Source organism: Lynx canadensis, chromosome B2 (assembly GCF_007474595.2).
Source record: "Lynx canadensis isolate LIC74 chromosome B2, mLynCan4.pri.v2, whole genome shotgun sequence".
Taxonomy (NCBI): domain Eukaryota; kingdom Metazoa; phylum Chordata; class Mammalia; order Carnivora; family Felidae; genus Lynx; species Lynx canadensis.
Genome location: NC_044307.1, coordinates 39,757,373 through 39,774,900, shown reverse-complemented (window position 1 = coordinate 39,774,900; position 17,528 = coordinate 39,757,373). Strand labels below are relative to the sequence as shown.

General features: G+C 41.1%; 1 protein-coding gene across 1 annotated transcript in view; it reads right to left on the bottom strand.

Moving 5' to 3' along the window:
• LOC115513919 (adenylate cyclase type 10-like) overlaps positions 1-17,528 on the bottom strand; it is a 51,285-nt gene that overhangs the window by 5,364 nt on the left and 28,393 nt on the right. Inside the window, exons 16-25 of the mRNA XM_030315460.2 lie at positions 17,199-17,470; positions 16,545-16,678; positions 15,802-15,927; positions 13,507-13,782; positions 12,344-12,673; positions 7,185-7,248; positions 5,726-5,945; positions 5,242-5,367; positions 1,796-1,968; positions 481-637 (exon numbers count right to left, since the gene is read on the bottom strand). Coding sequence (XP_030171320.1) covers positions 481-637; positions 1,796-1,968; positions 5,242-5,367; positions 5,726-5,945; positions 7,185-7,248; positions 12,344-12,673; positions 13,507-13,782; positions 15,802-15,927; positions 16,545-16,678; positions 17,199-17,470 — 1,878 coding nt within the window. The remainder of the gene's footprint in view (positions 1-480; positions 638-1,795; positions 1,969-5,241; positions 5,368-5,725; positions 5,946-7,184; positions 7,249-12,343; positions 12,674-13,506; positions 13,783-15,801; positions 15,928-16,544; positions 16,679-17,198; positions 17,471-17,528) is intronic.

Below are 17,528 nucleotides of genomic sequence, written 5' to 3'. Positions count from 1 at the left end.
AGCATTCTATGTATTTCACTGATCTGTTGTCTGTTTTCCTAGAATCAAGATTAGTGCCTGGCACATAATGGGTGTTCATCAAATATTTATGGAACATATGGATAAAAAAGAGAGACAGACAGATGGACACTAAAATTAGGAAGATGTTTCCCTTCCTTCTTTTTTCCTAAGTCAGCAATTCTAATCCTTTTTTAGCTCATGGACTTCTTTGAGAATCTGATGAAAGCTGTGACTCCTTCCCTACCTCCCACCACTTCTGAACATATGCACAAAAGCTGACATTCAGTTCAGGGAACTCACAGATAGCCAAACCTGGAAACCCACCTAAAAACTGCAATATGAGAGATGCTGCTCAAGCATGTGATCGGTATGTCCCATTAATTCTGGGTTATTGTGGAACCATGTTAAACCCAGGAATCTCTCTCCCTAGCATTTTAGGTTTCTGAGTGAGGTCCAGTGGTAAAGCAAGGACTTGCTCACCGGGGCTCCGCTTGCCAACTCCTCAGCAGAGTTCTTCTGCATAAGAGTGGCAAGGCCGGCGAACCTGCGGCTGCTGGTCGTGGTCTCCAGGTTGTAGAGCTGCCAGAGCAGGGAGAGACAGCGCACCCGCTGCTGCAGGACTGCCAGCTTCTTCTTACTGTGAGGAAGCGCAGAGTGATTAGTGTGCCTTCAGTCTGCACCGGTGCCCAACTGTCCCTCCCCACAAAAATCCAAATCTACTCATCAGGGGACTTTCTACAGACTTTCAAACTCAGAAATGCTCCCAGGATCCCATTACTTCTAACCCCATAAGCCTTTTGAAATCATCTTTTTTTTTTAAGTAGGCTCCACACCCAGCATAGGGTGTGATTAACAGTCATGTGCTCTACTGACTGAGCCAGCTTAGGTGGTCCAAGCTGACTGGAAACATTCAGAGAAGTATTTTTAAAAAGTTCATTCTTTGAATTGCTATTTTGAATAGATTTCCTATTATTACAGCTCACTAACTGGGTAGCAATCTAATATTTTTATATAGAACAGAAATAATACTAAATTGCTACATATATGTAGATATGCCTATGTGTATGTTTGTATACACACATACATATGTGTATCTTGATTTGAAAGAGACAGGGTAACATGTATCTTTGTTTGAAAAATACAGCGTAGGGGCGCCTGGGTGGTTCAGTCGGTTGGGCGGCCGACTTCGGCTCAGGTCATGATCTCGCGGTCCGTGGGTTCGAGCCCCGCGTCGGGCTCTGTGCTGATGGCTCAGAGCCTGGAGCCTGTTTCAGATTCTGTGTCTCCCTCTTTCTCTGACCCTCCCCTGTTCATGCTCTCTCTCTGTCTCAAAAATAAATAAATGTTAAAAAAAAAAAATTAAAAAAAAAAAAAAAAGAAAAATACAGCGTAACACCATGCTTCAAAAAGAAAAGAAGTCCTGGGACACCTGGATGGCTCAGCTGGTTAAGCGTCTGACTCTTGATTTTGGCTCAGGTCACGATCTCAGTTCTGTGAGTTTGAACCTTACACTGGGCTCTGCGCTGACAGTGCAGAGCCTGCTTGGGATTCTCTCTCCCTCTTTCTCTGTCCCTCCCCAACCATACTCTCTCTTTCTCAAAAAAAAAAAAAAAAAAAAAAAAAAGTCCTCATTCTGCTACATTTCATTGGCTCAGAGAGTAAGGTAGAGAAACTAGGACTGTTATATGCTTGAAAAGCAGAGTCTTAGGTCAATATGGGCAACACTTCAAGTTGGGTCGTAGTTTAGTTCTCTGTGATCATAAAGGGACCGCGATGACTTGGCCAGGCTCCTCACTTCTCACTAGGGTTGCCTGGAGATCGGCTGAGTGAACAGGAACGCCAGTATTTTTCCAGGAATGTTTGTAAAAGAACACCAAACCAGGTCCAAGGGAAACTCCTTTTCAGCAGTTGAAGGCCTTGCCTGGCCAATTTTTTGGCTAGGGTGATCTGTCCCATGTTAAAACATACCTGGAGACAGGGAAAATGAGAAATGGTAATGTAAACATGGGAAGAGTACTACGGATGAGGCTCTGGACTTAACACACTGGCTCCTTCATTTGGGGCCATTTGGGTACTTGGGCTGCTGAGGTGCTGGAGTGAGTGAACCACAGCAGGGTCTGGCTGCACTAAGGAGCACCAGGACTGTGCACGCGGAAAGGAGAAAACAGGATTGTGGAGAAAACACACTCCTTTCTCATGTCCCACATGTTTGTCAGTGAATAGAGGAAGGCTGTGATTTAGAAAGTGATACTGCCAGACTGAGATGGGACTGTCATTTGAGTAGAGACTCAGATGCTTCAGATGCTATTGAATGGATCTGAAATATCACCAAATTCTTTCTCTGTCTTACTAAATAGTGCACCCACCACTGTGTATTGGGGGCGGGTGCAGGAACTGAAGAACCTTGAGGTTATCATAGCCTTCACATTTTAAGACTAAACGCTCCAAGAAGGTAAGAGAGCCTATGGTGATTCCAGAACAATCTTGGGAAGACTGCACAATAACTTCTTCTTGTAAAGGGAAAGAAATAATTATTTAACATTGCTTCAAAGACATCTGGATTGAAACACAAATAATGTGGAAATCTCTAATAATTCTTTTTGGCATTCACAGGCATTACACATGTCAGGTAAGGTTTATACTGAAATTAGTTTTTATTTAGTTTTCTTTTTTAATTTTAAAGCTCAGCTCTCTAAGAAAACACCCCCCATGGTTTTATGAAGCTATTATGTATAAACTGATAATTATGCCAACACCTTTTGCTCTGTTATTTAATAGTAGTGAGGCTGAGAAAAGTTGCTGAGCTGTCCTGAGTTATTCTTACACAACAAATAAATTTACTCCTATATGTCCTTTGTAAATAAAGTGTCTTATGGCATGCTTTCCCCAGAGTTTCTATTTGTTATACAAATCTCATTCCCTGGGGAAATCCGATATGATACAGAATGATCTATGAAGTATATATATTTCTTCAAGTAAGATGTAGAATGGGACATAGAGAGCTCCCATTTGTATGTAACAAAGGAAAGAGACCATTTACATTTATGTGTGCCAAGGTAGAGTACATGAAGATACATAATCTGGGGAGGGGACACAGTAGCTGAGTAATGGGGTTGAGGGGGTACTTTCAAATATATGTTCTTTTTTCCCCCCTAGATTTATTGAGATGTAGTTGACCATAATATTGTGTAAGTTTAAGGTGTACAACATGATGATTTTTTATTGAGATAGAACATATAATGTATTAGTTTTAGGTATTCAACATAAATTTTTTTTCTCGATGAGGACTTTTAATATCTATTAGCAATTTTCAAAAACATAATAAAGTATTGTTAACTATAGTCACTATGCTGTATGTTACATCCCTAGGACTTATTTGTCTTATAACTTGAAGTTTGTACCTTTTGACCACTTTCACCCAAATTTTGTCCACCCCCCCAAACTGTCCTAAAATTAGTTTACATATACTCCATTGAGCAAGGGCATGAATAAGCAATTCACAGAAAAATAAGTGACCGATAAACCGATAAAAATAATGTACCTTATTAAGAAACACATATTAAAGTACAATCTAACTTTCATCTACGGATTAGCAAGTTAAAAAATTTTTTTTAACGTTTATTCATTATTGAGAGATAGAAACTGAGCATGAGCAGGGGAGGGGCAGAGAGAGGGGGAGACACAGAATCTGAAGCGGGCTCCAGGCTCTGAGTCGTCAGCACAGAGCCCAACGCGGGGCTCGAACTCACAAACCATGAGATCATGACCTGAGTCAAAGTCGGACGCTCAACCGACTGAGCCACCCAGGTGCCCCTGATTAGCAAGTTTAAAACAGACTGATAACATCTGGTGTTAGTAAGGATGTGAAGAAATGGGGAAAATTGGATTTGATAATCAGACAGTTCCCATCTTACAATGGTTTGACTTGATTTTTTGACTTTACAATGGTGTGAAAGTGACATGAATTCAAAGAAACTATACTTTGAATTTTGATCTTTTTATGGGTAGCAACATATGATGGTATGACACTCTTGTATGCTGGGTGGCAGCAGTGGAAGCACTCCCAGTCAGCCCCAGAATCATAAGGGTGAACAATCAATGCATTTACACTTCTGGTTTTCACTTTCAGTACACTACCCAATAAGTTACATGAGATATTCAACACTTTATTATAAAACAGGCTTTGTGTTAGATGATTTTGCCCAACTGTAGGCTAATGTAAGTATTCTCACCCAGTAATGTTTAAGGTAAGTCAGGCTAAACTACAATGTTTGGTAGGTTAGGTGTATTAACTAAATGCATTTTTAATTTGTGATGGATTGGGTTTGGCTAAATGATATTTTCAACTTATCATGGGTTTATTGAGATGTAACCCCATCATAAGTTGAGGAAAATGTGTCATTTTGATGGACAATTTGGCAATATATTTATTAAATGTAAAATCATTCATCTTCCACTTTAGCATTTCTACCTCTGGAAATTTCTCTTCTAGGAACATTCTTACAAGGGAAAAAAAAGAACTATTTACAAGAATATTCACTGTAGCAATGTTTATAGTAACCTCAAATTAGAGACAACCTAAATGCATATGAAGAAGGGACTGATTAAATAAAGTTCGATACATGCATACAATGGATTACTTGGCAACTGTAACTGGATGTGTACCAACATGCAAAAATGTTCATTCAGTCTGTACTGTTGGGAATATAAATCAACTGCAGATGAAAGAGAATGTAGGATATGATTCTATTTAAAAAATAAGAGGGGCGCCTGGGTGGCTCAGTCAGTTAAGCGTCCAACATCGGCTCAGGTCACGATCTTCCAGTTTGTGAGTTCGAGCCCCGTGTCAGGCTCTGTGCTGACAGCTCAGAGCCTGGAACCTATTTTGGATGCTGTGTCTCCCTCTCCCTGTCTCTCCCCCACTCATGCTGTCTCTCTCTCTCAAAAATAAATAAAACATTAAAAAAATAATAAAAAATAACAGAAAATAATAATGATATGACCATGTGTATATATTTGGTGGAATTTGCACCACATTATTAACCATGCTGGGGATAACATGGAGGTCTTTTCACTTTCTACAAATTGTGTATTGCTAGGTTTCAAATTTGTTAAACCTATTATCACATTATCACACTTGTTATTGCATACAAAAAACCCCAGAGAGATCTTTAAAAAGAAATAATAGCGGAACCCTCAAGGAGAAATAACTCAAACTTCAGGGTCACCCCCTGCCCTCACCTCTGACCGAAGACAGCAGAAAGTGGCCTCCTCAAACTGACAGATCTTCACCTTGTGCTTTTTCAAAAACGAGAAGGCTGAAGGCTGGCCCAAAAGACTGCTTGCCTTCCTCAAATAAAAGAAGGCCTCCAAACAAGACAAGGGATGGAGAAACAGAATTAGGATTTGGGTGACACTAGTGGTGAAATTAGGATGAAGGCTGGAGTAAGGTTGTGCTGAGGTCAAGATGTGAATTGGAATCAGGGTTGGGTTCAGAGTTATGGGGAGTGGACGGCACGTGCAAGTCAGGGGCAGGGCCGGCAGCAGTTGGCACTCTTGGACTGGCACCTTCCCACTACCTGTTTTCTCCTAACTCCCTTCCAGCTCCTTTCTCTCTCCACTTTCCTCCGTTTTTCACCCAAGTTCACTCTGACAGTAAGAAAACCCACCCAAACTCCCCAGGTGCAAGGGATCGGCTGAGGGGCAGGGAGCAGAGCTTGCTCACCATGTAATTATCTGACAGGTCCAAGGAGGCAGCGGCGGCCTCCAGCAGGTAATAAAACGCACATGTGGCTTCTCCGATGACCAGGCAATGCCGGGTGAGGGGTGAGAGCACTAACTTCAGGATTGCCTCACAGTGACAGGGCTTTGTGGTCAACATGTCTTTCTCGGGGCTGGTCTGAGCCAGCTTCCTGTTCACCTGATCCAGGAACTCTTCCTCTGTTCTTTGTGGAGAGAAGATAAACTGAGAGTGGCCGCAAAGCAGCCACTCTTCTCGGGGCATCCCCAGGTCTCCGAACGACTTTTTCCAGAAAGCTTTCCTTTATAACTCATTAATTCTATGTTTTAGCCTTCCCCTCCATCACTCCATGAGTTTTTGAAAATCAGGGATTTGATCTATTATGTCAAAGCCCTATTAGGGATTTTTTAAAAAAAACCTAAAGTCAATCTAAGTACCTCACAAACTAAGTGGGGAAACAATCACGTTGAAGAGTAAACTAACAACGTATGAAATAAACACATGAAAATGACACAAGGCAACAAGCAATAATACATTTGTCTATTAGCATATCTGAACTTTGTCATAGCACATTTGAACATTATTTTACACAACACCATCTTATCCTACAATGACCCTTTCAGACAGGCAAAAACTACCTTCCTTTTACCGATGAGGAAACTGAGGCTTGGAGAGCCTGAGTGCCTTCCGAATGACCTCACAGCTACTGAATGGAACCAAGACTAGAGCTCACTTCTCTGACTCCTAGTGCAGTGAACTTTTCACAGGCATGAGTTCAAAAGAGTTTAGATCTCTCTGAGATGGACATATGGGAACTGAGGAGGGCTCTGAAGAATGGTGAACACTCTGATAAGTAGGAGAATGTGGAAGCCACTTAGTATTTCAGAAAGGGGGGATTGTGTGAGTAAAGAAGGTTGAGTGTGGGAAGGATTCATGTAGAATACAGATTTTTGAGTGTGGGAAGGATTCATGTAGAATACAGATTTTTGTTTGAAAACCATAAGAAATCAGGTTGGATAAAAGGACAGAAAACTCCAGCATGGCTGGTGAATTCAAGGTAGGGATATTTAAAATTGATGGGCTAGGCATTAGAATGCCAGAAGGCACGTGATTAGGAAATGTAAATTCATTTTAATATCATCCAGAGCCAAACATAATTGAGAAGGCAAATTTTTAGTGGAGAAAACAATCTGCTATGTGTACAATGCATTTGAAAGCTATTAAATGAAGCTTTTTCTAAACACTAAGAAATAATTTCCCCACAAAGAATCAAAAATTGCCTTTCCAATTCTGTTAACTTGAACTCTGGGCTGAGTACAAGGCTCACTACTCCTAGGTGGTCAGAAGCCTTCCTGGTCTGCAGTTGAGGTGAGTGCCCCAGGTTAATAGTCACCTGTGTCTCACTTCCCGGCCCCCCACACCCACTGTCAGCATCTCCCTTTACCTGCAGTGTTCACGTGTGAAAGCCTCCTGACTTCTGCATTCTTTTGTCTGGAACTGAAAACTATCTGCAGGGAAAAAAAAAGATTATCATCTTTAATTATCCATCTTTGTATTAACTGAGACATTTTGAATTCCTGACTACCTCTCCTCTGCAGCTTAGTTCATGAGCTAATTGCATCCCCCATTGTTCAAATGGTAAGGTTTAGTATCAGCCTACACACAAAATAGGATGGTAGATTACAAATTCCTTAATCCTTCAAGTAGTAACTCCTCTCAAACCTCCCAAACCAGTCCCTAATTCTATTTGCTAGAGAGATGAATAAAGAGTATGTCCATCTGGTTTGATGGCTACTGCTATTTTTTTAAATATTTATTTATTTTTGAGAGAGAGCAAGTGAGCAGGGGACGGGCAGAGAGAGGGGGGTAGAGAGGATCTGAAGCAGGGTCCATGCTGACAGGAGAGCTCGACGCCGGGCTTGAATTCACAAACTGTGAGATCTGAGCCAAAGTCAGACGTTTAACTTACTGAACCACTCAGGCTCCCCGATGGCTACTTCTAACAGAAGAAATCCTTGAATACATGTGTATAGAGTTTATGACCAGATGGCAGTGGGCCACAGAGCAAGGCCTAGTGAGGAAAATCATGAGGGCACAAGATGCCATAGTCCACTGGAGTCTCAGTGGCCAGTAGGGGTTTTCGGCTTTACCTATCTGGCCTTAAACAGCCTTTATCCCTCAGATTTTGACTCTTCCTCTGCAGCTGCTTTCTCACAGATCAAAAAGCAAAACCTGGGATTGATGTGGAGATATTACCATTAGGGCTCAGAAGCACTGCTGGCAGGTTTGAAAGGGCACCTCAGAGAATTGTTATAGGGAGGACTTGTGTAAAGTAAAAGGACCAGTTGTCTGATTATTGAATGATGTCAAAAAGGTAGGGTAAAGTAAGGCTAAGGAAACCAAGGAACCTGGGGTTTGGCAGCATTACCACAATACACAGTTTCCAGGGGCACCATCACATCCTAGCATGATTAGCACCCTCTAGATTTGTGCAGTACCTGGTCTTCACAGCCATGCACAGAGGCCCTGAGTGTAGGAAGCATCCTCAGGGTTTGGTTGTGCTGGGAAGGTCCTGAGCCTCTCTCATACAGACGGACCAGGCTGTGTAACCTAAAGCTGACACTGACCTCTCAAAAGGAAAGAGTCATACAGGAAATATGAATAATAGAGTAATTTCTTCACACTCCTAGACCAGGACATTTCCAAGTCACCAGTCTACCTTCACAGAGTCATCAGAATGTATAGCTAGAATAGACATTAGGATAACAGATTAACTCCTGATTTTAGTCCTTTACTACCAACAATTCACCATCTCTTCCCTACCCCTCTCCCTTGTCAACACCAGCTTCTATCAAAGTAGAAAAAGATAAGATCTGGTTGGGGCTTGACGGCTGTCTTCAATTATGGAAGAAGGCATGACTCGATTTGCATTTCCTTGATGATCAGCAATGTTGAGCATCCTTTCATGTGTCTGTTGGCCAGCTGTATTTCTTTGGAGGAATGTCTACTTACGCCTTCTGCCCATTTTTTAATTGGATTTTTTGCTTTTTGGGTGTTGAGTTTTCTAAGTTCCTTATATATTTTGGATATTAACCCTTTATCAGATAATGCCATTTGCAAATAACTTTTCCCATTCCATAAGTTGCCTTTTAGTTTTCTTGATTGTTTCCTTCACTGTGTGGGAGTTTTTTATTTTGATGTAGTCCCAATAGTTTATTTTTGCTTTTGTTTCCCTTGCCTCAGGAGACATATCTAGAAAGAAGATGCTATGGCTGATGTCAAAGAGGTTACTGCCTGTGTTCTCTTCTAGGATTTTTATGGTATCAGGTCTTCATATTTAGGTCTTTAACCCATTTTGTTTATTTTTTATTTTTTTATATAATTTGTTGTCAAATTGGTTTCCATACAACACCCAGTTCTCATCCCAACAGCTGCCCTCCTCAATGCCCATCACCCACTTTCCCCTCTCCCCCACGCCCCCATCAACCCTCTGTTTGTTCTCCGTATTTAAGAGTCTTTTATGGTTTGCCTCCTTCCCTCTCTGTAACTTTTTTCCCCCTTCCCCTCCTTCATGGTCTTCTGTTAAGTTTCTCAGCATCTGCATATGAGTGAAAACATATGGTATCTGTCTCTCTGCCTGACTTATGTCACTTAGCATAATACTCTCCAGTTCCATCCACATTGCTACAAGTGGCCAGATTTCATTCTTTCTCATTGCCAAGTATTATTCCATTGTATGTAAAAACCACAACTTCTTTATCCATTCATCAGTTGATGGACATTTAGGCTCTTTCCATAATTCGGCTATTGTTGAAAGTGCTGCTGTAAACATTGGGGTACAAGTGCCCCTACGCATCAGCACTCCTGTATCCTGTATCTTGGGTAAATTCCTAGCAGTGCTATTGTTGGATCATAGGGTAGATCTATTTTTAATTTTTTGAGGAACATTCACACTGTTTTCCAGAGCAGCTGCACCAGTTTGCATTCCTACCAACAGTGCAAGAGGGTTCCCGTTTCTCCACATCCTCTCCAGCATCTTAGTCTACTGATTTGTTCATTTTAGCCACTCTGATCAGCATGAGATGGTATCTCAGTGTGGTTTTGATTTGTATTTCCCTGATGAGGGGTGACATTGAGCATCTTTTCATGTGCCTGTTGGCCATCTGGATGTCTTCTTTAGAAAAGTGTCTATTCATGGCTTCTGCCCATTTCTTCACTGGATTATTTGTTTTTCAGGTGTGGAATTTGGTGAGTTCTTTATAGATTTTGGATACAAGCCCTTTATCTGATATGTCATTTGCAAATATCTTTTCCCACTCCATCGGTTGCCTTTTAGTTTTGTTGATTGTTTCCTTTGCAGTGCAGAAGCTTTTTATCTTGATGAGGCCCCAATAGTTCATTTTTGCCTTTAATTCCCTTGCCTTTGGAGATGTGTTGAGTAAGAAATTGCTGCAGCTGAGGTCAGAGTCTTTAGCCCATTTTGAATTTATTTTTGTGTATGGTGTAAGAAAGTAGTCCAGTTTCATTCTTTTGCATGTTTGCTGTCCAGTTTTTCCAAAACCTTTGTTGAAGAGATGGTCTTTTTCCCAGTGGATATTCTTTGCTGCTTTGCCGAAGATTAATTGACCATGTAAGTGTGGGTTCATTTCTGAGTTTTCTATTCTGTTCTATTGATATATGTGTCTATTTTTGTGCCAGTAACAGTTTTGAGGACTACAGCTTTGTAATATAACTTGAGATCCAGAATTGCAATGCCTCCAGCTTTGTTTTTCTTTTTCAAAGTTGCTTTGGCTATTCGGTATCTTTTGTGGTTCCATACAAATTTTAGGATGGTTTGTTCTAGCTCTGTGAAAAATGCTGCTGGTATTTTAATAGGGATTGCATTAAATGTGTAGATTGCTTTTGGCAGTATAGACATTTTAACAATATTTGTTCTTCCAAGCCATGAGCATGGAAGGTCTTTCCATTTCTTTGCATTATCTTCACTTACAATCAGGGAAATGCAAAGCAAAACTACAATGAGATATCACCTCACACCTGTCAGAACGGCTAAAATCAACAACACGAGAAACAACAGGTGTTGGTGAGGATGTGGAGAAGGGGGAACCCTCTTGCACTGTTGGTGGGATTATAAACTGGTGCAGCCACTGTGGAGAACAGTATGGAGGTTCCTCAAAAAGTTAAAAATAAAACTACCCCATGATCCAGCAATCACACTACTAGGTATTTACCCAAAGAGTACAAAAATAATAATTCAAAGGGATACATACATCCTGATGTTTATAGCAGCATTGTCTATAACAGCCAAATTATGGAAACAGCCCATGTATATGTGGTATATGTATACAATGGAATATTAATCAGCCATAAAAAATATGAAACCTTGTCATTTGCCATGACATGGATGGAGTTAGAGAGTATTATGCTAAGCGGGATAAGTCAGTCAGAAAAAGATACATAGTTTATGATTTCTCTCATATGTGGAATTTAATAAACGAAACAAATGAGCAAAGGGGAAAAGAGAGAGAGAGAGAGAGAGAGAGAGGTAAACCAAGAAACAGACTCTTAACATAGAAAACAAACTGATGGTTACTAGAGGCAAGGTGGGTGGAGGAATGGGGGAAATAGGTGATGGGCACTTGTGATGAGCACCAGGTGTCATATGGAAGTGTTCAATCACTATATTGTACATTTGAAGCTAATATCACACTGTACATTAACTGGAATTTACATAAAAACTTTAAGAAAAAGGAAGGTACAACTCTGAAAAATTGGTGAAGTTTCAAGAAGGTAGATTTCACCTTGATGTAAGAAGCTTTCTAACAGCTGTTGGCAATGAAATAGGCTGTCCAATAACTGAAAATGTTAAAACAAAAAAGGATGAACACTCATTTAGGATGTGGGAGAAGGGCTTTGGGAAACACCCATTCACTAATCCAAACCTCTTCAAGTAACTAACTCCTATTTATCCCTGAATTCTCACTTCTGGCATTATTTCCCTCATGGGAGAGTTCTCTCCTACTCACTTCTCAGACTGGGAGAAGGGCCCCTTCTCTACGTACCTCAATGCCTAGGTATGCTATTTTCATTGCCTTTACCATCCCATATTGGAATTCTCTATTTATATATCAACCCCAAAACTGGTAATTTCAGGGACCCAGTCTTATTCATTTTGTATTCTTAATTTTAGATGAAGCATCTGATACATACAAGGGCCCCATATATGTGTACATCGTTGAATAATTATAATAATAAAAAAAATAATAACTAAAATGTATTGAGCACTAACCATGTGCCTGGCACTATTCAAAGCACATTATATCTATTTTAACTTATTTCATTCTCACAGCAACTCTATGAAATTGGTAATTTCCCCCAATTAATTGAGGTTAAGTAACTTGCCCAAGACTGCCACCCAAAACAAGCGTGATCTCTTTTTAACTCTGGGCTTACATTTTTCTTATTTCTGGTGCTTCAGGGATAAATGGATCTTTCTGCCTATTTTTCTCCCTAATCTGATTCCACCTCTTGGATAAAGAGCTCCAAGTACATGAATAAAGAGAAGCGCTGCCCACACGTCCTCTTTCTGTCCCCTGGGTTTACCTTGGGGAGAAGGCAGCTGCAGTCTGTCTGTGATCACCTGTGTTAGTACTGAGCCAGTATCTTTGTAACTACAGAACCGGGAGGTCCCACTGCAGCTCTTAGTAGAACAGATGGCAAAACGGTGGAAGGGGACAAAGTCCCCGCCATGACAGTTCCCACAGCGGCAGGCCAAGTCTCGGAGAAAGCAGGCACATTCGAGGTGCAGGGCTATCTGCTGTGCCCGGGGCCACAGCTCCCACGCGGCTTCCCGTAAGAGCGGCACTCCAAATTCTAGCACCTCTGTCTGAGGTAGGGATAGTTCCTCTTGTGGACTGAGAGGAGAGTCAGCATCTGAAATACAGGAAAATCCAAGTCTCCCTTAAAGGCCTTTTATGCTATCAGTAGAAAACTCCCAAGCACATGCTGCTAGTTTATAAGAAAATTTTATATGTAATTCCTCTGTACAAAGTATATTACACCAATCTGAGAGTGGCATATCTAGTACCCAGTACCACAGAGAAGAAAGGATCAGTGGTATGGAAGTACACAGAATAGATTTCTTAGTTGTTCTTCCTAAACTGAGTTTTACTACAAATTACTATAAGCATCAAGTCATCAGAAATGCTCTATTCAAATATAAGGCCCAAACTATTTCAAACGCAAAGGGAAATTGTGTGTGGAGTATATGTGCTTTGGATAGTCTATGCCACAATTTTATTCTTTCATGTGGAGAATTCAAGATTGCAAGCCATTTAATGTATATCTGGCTTTGTTCATGACTGTTTTGGTACCAGATGTGTTTATTTCTAAAATTCAGAACAGTTTATCTTTTTCTTGTAAATTTCTAAAATTAGGAATAGTTGATCCTTTTTCTTATTATTTATATCTAGAAGGCAATAAAGGGTTATAATAAGATTTTCTGAACTAAAACACAAATACTTAAGAAATGGGCTTAACAAGGAGCTAGAATTCTTGGAATTAAGACAATTTGGAAAAATACAGGTTATTCACTCACTATAATCATGGCTCCTTTGTGACTAAAATGACCACCTTCCCCCATTTCTTAGCCATAGTTTTAAGAGACTGAGGCCCGTGATATAGGATACTGATGTTGTTGCTGAACACAGATATTCCCTCTCAAGACTCTGTGCTCAGGTGAGAAAAAGGGAGCAGCTCTTCCTCACCAGACTTTTTCTTCTTCTCCTCTTTGGTTTGTTCAATAATCTTGATAGAGGTAGGCACTAATATTGACTCGGCAGGAAGCTCTTGACTCTTGTTGAACCAGAGGAACACATGAATATCCACAAGAACCTTCAGCACCTGAAGCAGCTTATTTTTATCCCAGCCAGGCAGGAGGTGCTGCAATAGATCTATTTGAAAGGAGTGACCAATGACTGCAGCACACTTAACCAGCAACTGCTCCTCTGGGCTTAATTGATCCAGCTGGTTTACTGCTATTTCTGGGGGGAAAAAGAGCAATGAATGAGCTTTCTACAAACACAGGATACGTTGTGTTGATAATCTGTTCACTTAAAAAAAAAAGGGCTTGCTTTTTGTCCTCCCCCTTCCACACTCAGTCTAACCTCTTAAAAGAGTCTTCTCTCCAAGTCCTTATTTGCCCTCATTACCCATTCATTGTTCAGCCAACAACAATAATCAGGTTTTCACCACACCACTGAAACTGTGCTCTCCGTGGTCACCAAAACCTTTTGTTGGTAGACCCAAAGCTGTGCTCTGGATCATTCAGCTATGTTAACAATTCTTCCCATTTTCATGACTAGTAAGTACCCACCCAGACCCTTTTTTTTTATTACTGCCCACTAAAAGTGGGGGCCAGGCTTTCTGATCCCAGAACTCACCTAAGAGTAAAGATCTTAACTAACTCCAAGCATAATAGCAAATCTCTCCATATTCTGACCCATACATAAGAGTAGTAGGTATTGAACCAGTAAGTCACCAAGCCCCAAATCTTGGAATAATTCGAAACCTTTTCTTTTCCCTAACAACCAATTAGTCACCCACTTATCTTCCTTCTAAATGTTCTTGTATGTTTCCTCCTAAGCAACTGTAGTGTAAGTAGTCATTTCCACCTGGATCACTAGGATACCCTGTTTGGAACATCTCCAATTTCCTCTCACTCTTATCCCAATAATATACTAACTAGCAGTAGAATCATGTATATAAAGTACAGATACAATTATGTCAGTTCCCCTTTTTAATACTTTTATAACTTATGTGGCCTTTTACAATCTAGCCTTGGCACTAAAGAAATCCTATATGATGCTGTTTTCTGACCTGTATGCTTCTAAGTTAGTAAAGTCAATGCCAAGTGAGGCCTGTTGTAGTTGTAGGAGTGTAAACTATCGAGATGGACCTATAGACACCAGAGTGCTAGCTTATAATAGCTAACATTCACTGAATAGCTATTATGTATGATGACTAATCCCCTTAAGGTAGGGGCTATCATTATCCTCACTGGAGTGATGAGAAGACTGAGGCTTAGACAAGTTTATCTGAGCATTCATAGCCAGTAAGTGGAGCAGCCAGTAGTACCCAGGTTTTTCTGATACCAGAACCTTGGCTCCTAACTAACTGGCAAGGTGTTCTGTATTGCTGTTTCGTATGCATGTCTTTTTTATTTTTTTAATTTTTTTTTTTTTCAACGTTTATTTATTTTTGCGACAAAGAGAGACAGAGCATGAACGGGGGAGGGGCAGAGAGAGAGGGAGACACAGAACCGGAAACAGGCTCCAGGCTCCGAGCCATCAGCCCAGAGCCTGACGCGGGGCTCGAACTCCCGGACTGCGAGATCGTGACCTGGCTGAAGTCGGACGCTTAACCGACTGCGCCACCCAGGCGCCCCCGTATGCATGTCTTATATTCTCAATAAGATCATACTGGACTTGAAGGCAGCCTTATTCACCATAATATTCCCAAAGAGTGCTTAATATGGTACCCTGGCCACAGACACTTGAACAGAGCATGAAATAAACCCAACTTCCTCATTTCTAAGAAGAACATCCCTTGTCTGACTATGCCTACTCAGATCTGATGGTTTCTTCATTCTTTATCTCAGCAGTCATTATAAGCTTACTTTCCACTTTTGATTAAACTCTTCAGTAGCACCATAGATTTTCTTAAATCTTGGCCACATTATCTCCCTTGCTTACTGCCTCCTCCAGCACAGGAGGGAAGGGAAACACAGGACATAATTTTTATTAAATAACGAGGAGACTGTTCTCGGTCATTAGCCCCAGGGAACAACAGGCTCACTCAAGTAAAATACGGCTCAAGTAGCATTACAAGTCTCTCAGGGGCTCTTTGGGCAGTGCCGGAACTTATTTCTAGAAGGCAGGTTTCTTTTTTCTGAAGAAAAGGAAGCTCACATGACAATGAGAGACCTATATTCAATCAACCACCAAATTACTAAGTGCAATGACATCTGTCATTGGCTCACTTGAGGTTTTCAAGTGACCTGCCTTTTAATAATGGTGGGAGAAGCACGGTATCCAAGTTCACATCATTCTTGACTGTGCAGATATAAAGTTCCTGTTCTTCAGAGCCAGCAGGAGGAATGCTGTACATTGTGGATTTCACGGCACTGGCTGCATGAAAAGAAGACTATAACTGAGGACAACACCATGCTCAGTGACTGTAGTTTTAAAGGCACAAAAATACAAGAACTTAGTCAAGAAACTAACAGGATGAAGATAAAAGAGCATTATGTTTAAAGTGGCTTACCCCTCCCATCCTGTTTTCTGATTTTCTCTTACAAACTGACAACACTTTCCGTACAGTATGGTATCCAGCATTCTCACTCTTCCTGTTTACTTTCTAGTAGCTCTCTCTTCTATTACATCACAGCCCTAGGATGCCTTTCCAGATTTACACATGCTTCACCCCTTCCTCCTCTCTCACCCTCCTCCTTTCTCCCATCCCCCATCCATCCTTCTCATCAGTAATGTGCAATTCTCTATTGAACTCTCCTGCTTATAAATCCTCTTCTCCTATTCCACCTCCTGGGCTGCTCAAAGAGGAACTATAATATAGTAGATTGATTGACTCCATTAAGCTCTCTGAGGCAGGCCAAGAAGGCTTAATCTTGCTTATAATGTTATCAGGGAATAGAATAGGCACATGTCTCATAAAGGTCTGGTAATGCCATGTCAAAGAATAAACTCCAGCAGTTGGACCAGGGTAGAACCCTGGAAACTAAGCTCACCTGAGAGGGTCTCCCACTTGCTGTTCTCCTCCTCCTTTTGGAGATCATGAAAGACCAATATGTCTTTAGAGAGAAGGTCCTGGCATAAGACCTCACAGTAGAGGGGGTTTCCAAAGCACCTGTGAAGAAGGTAGCTGTGGAGAGGTAAGTAGGGGATTGCTGACTAAAGATGCCCACTTGAAGAGAGCCAAGCACAAGGGTATTTCATACTGAGGAATATTTCTTCTTTTTTAAAGTCAGCTCTTGATGATATACACTAACAGAGGTAAGCAGCAGCACAGAAATGTAAAAAGAAAAATTGATTGTTTTGACATGTATTTTAGCAGTAACTTTTCTATTTTGTTTCTATTGCTGTTAAAAAGAACTAACATCCCCTTACCAAAGAGCCCCAGAAAGTGGCCTGACCACATATAAATGACACGTTAAGCAAGCCATCCAAGTCCTAGCTGTCTTGTGAAAACCTGGATGGATAGCTCAGGGAGGTAGCACTTTACTGGTTTACTAGGAGACGGTCTATCTTTAAATCTGGCCTCATTACGGTTATTAATGCCATTCTGTCCCCCAATTCTGGTAAGTGAGACGTGAGCCTTCTCACTTACATTATGGCACTGACTCTGCCCTTAATGAAGCACCCAGCTAGTCCTAGCCACTCACATCTGCAGCTCTTGGGGGATGCTCACCACCCCCAGTTCCCAACATGCCATTCTCAACAGTGAGGTCGCTGCCAACTTCAAAATGGGCACAAGGACAGCTTGAGAGTTCTGCAGGAAGTGCTGGGCACAGTCACACAGGGTGATGGTAGGGGTCAATGTCATCACCATGATGATGGGCACAGAGGAGAGCAATGTTTCCAAAAACTCCCACGAAGCTGCATCCATATATTGGGCTTCGTCAATGAGGAAAATCAGCGGTGTTTCCCTCACTGCCTGAAAATAATAGCAAAGAAACAATGATAACCTCTGAGTAGAATGAAGTCACCTGATT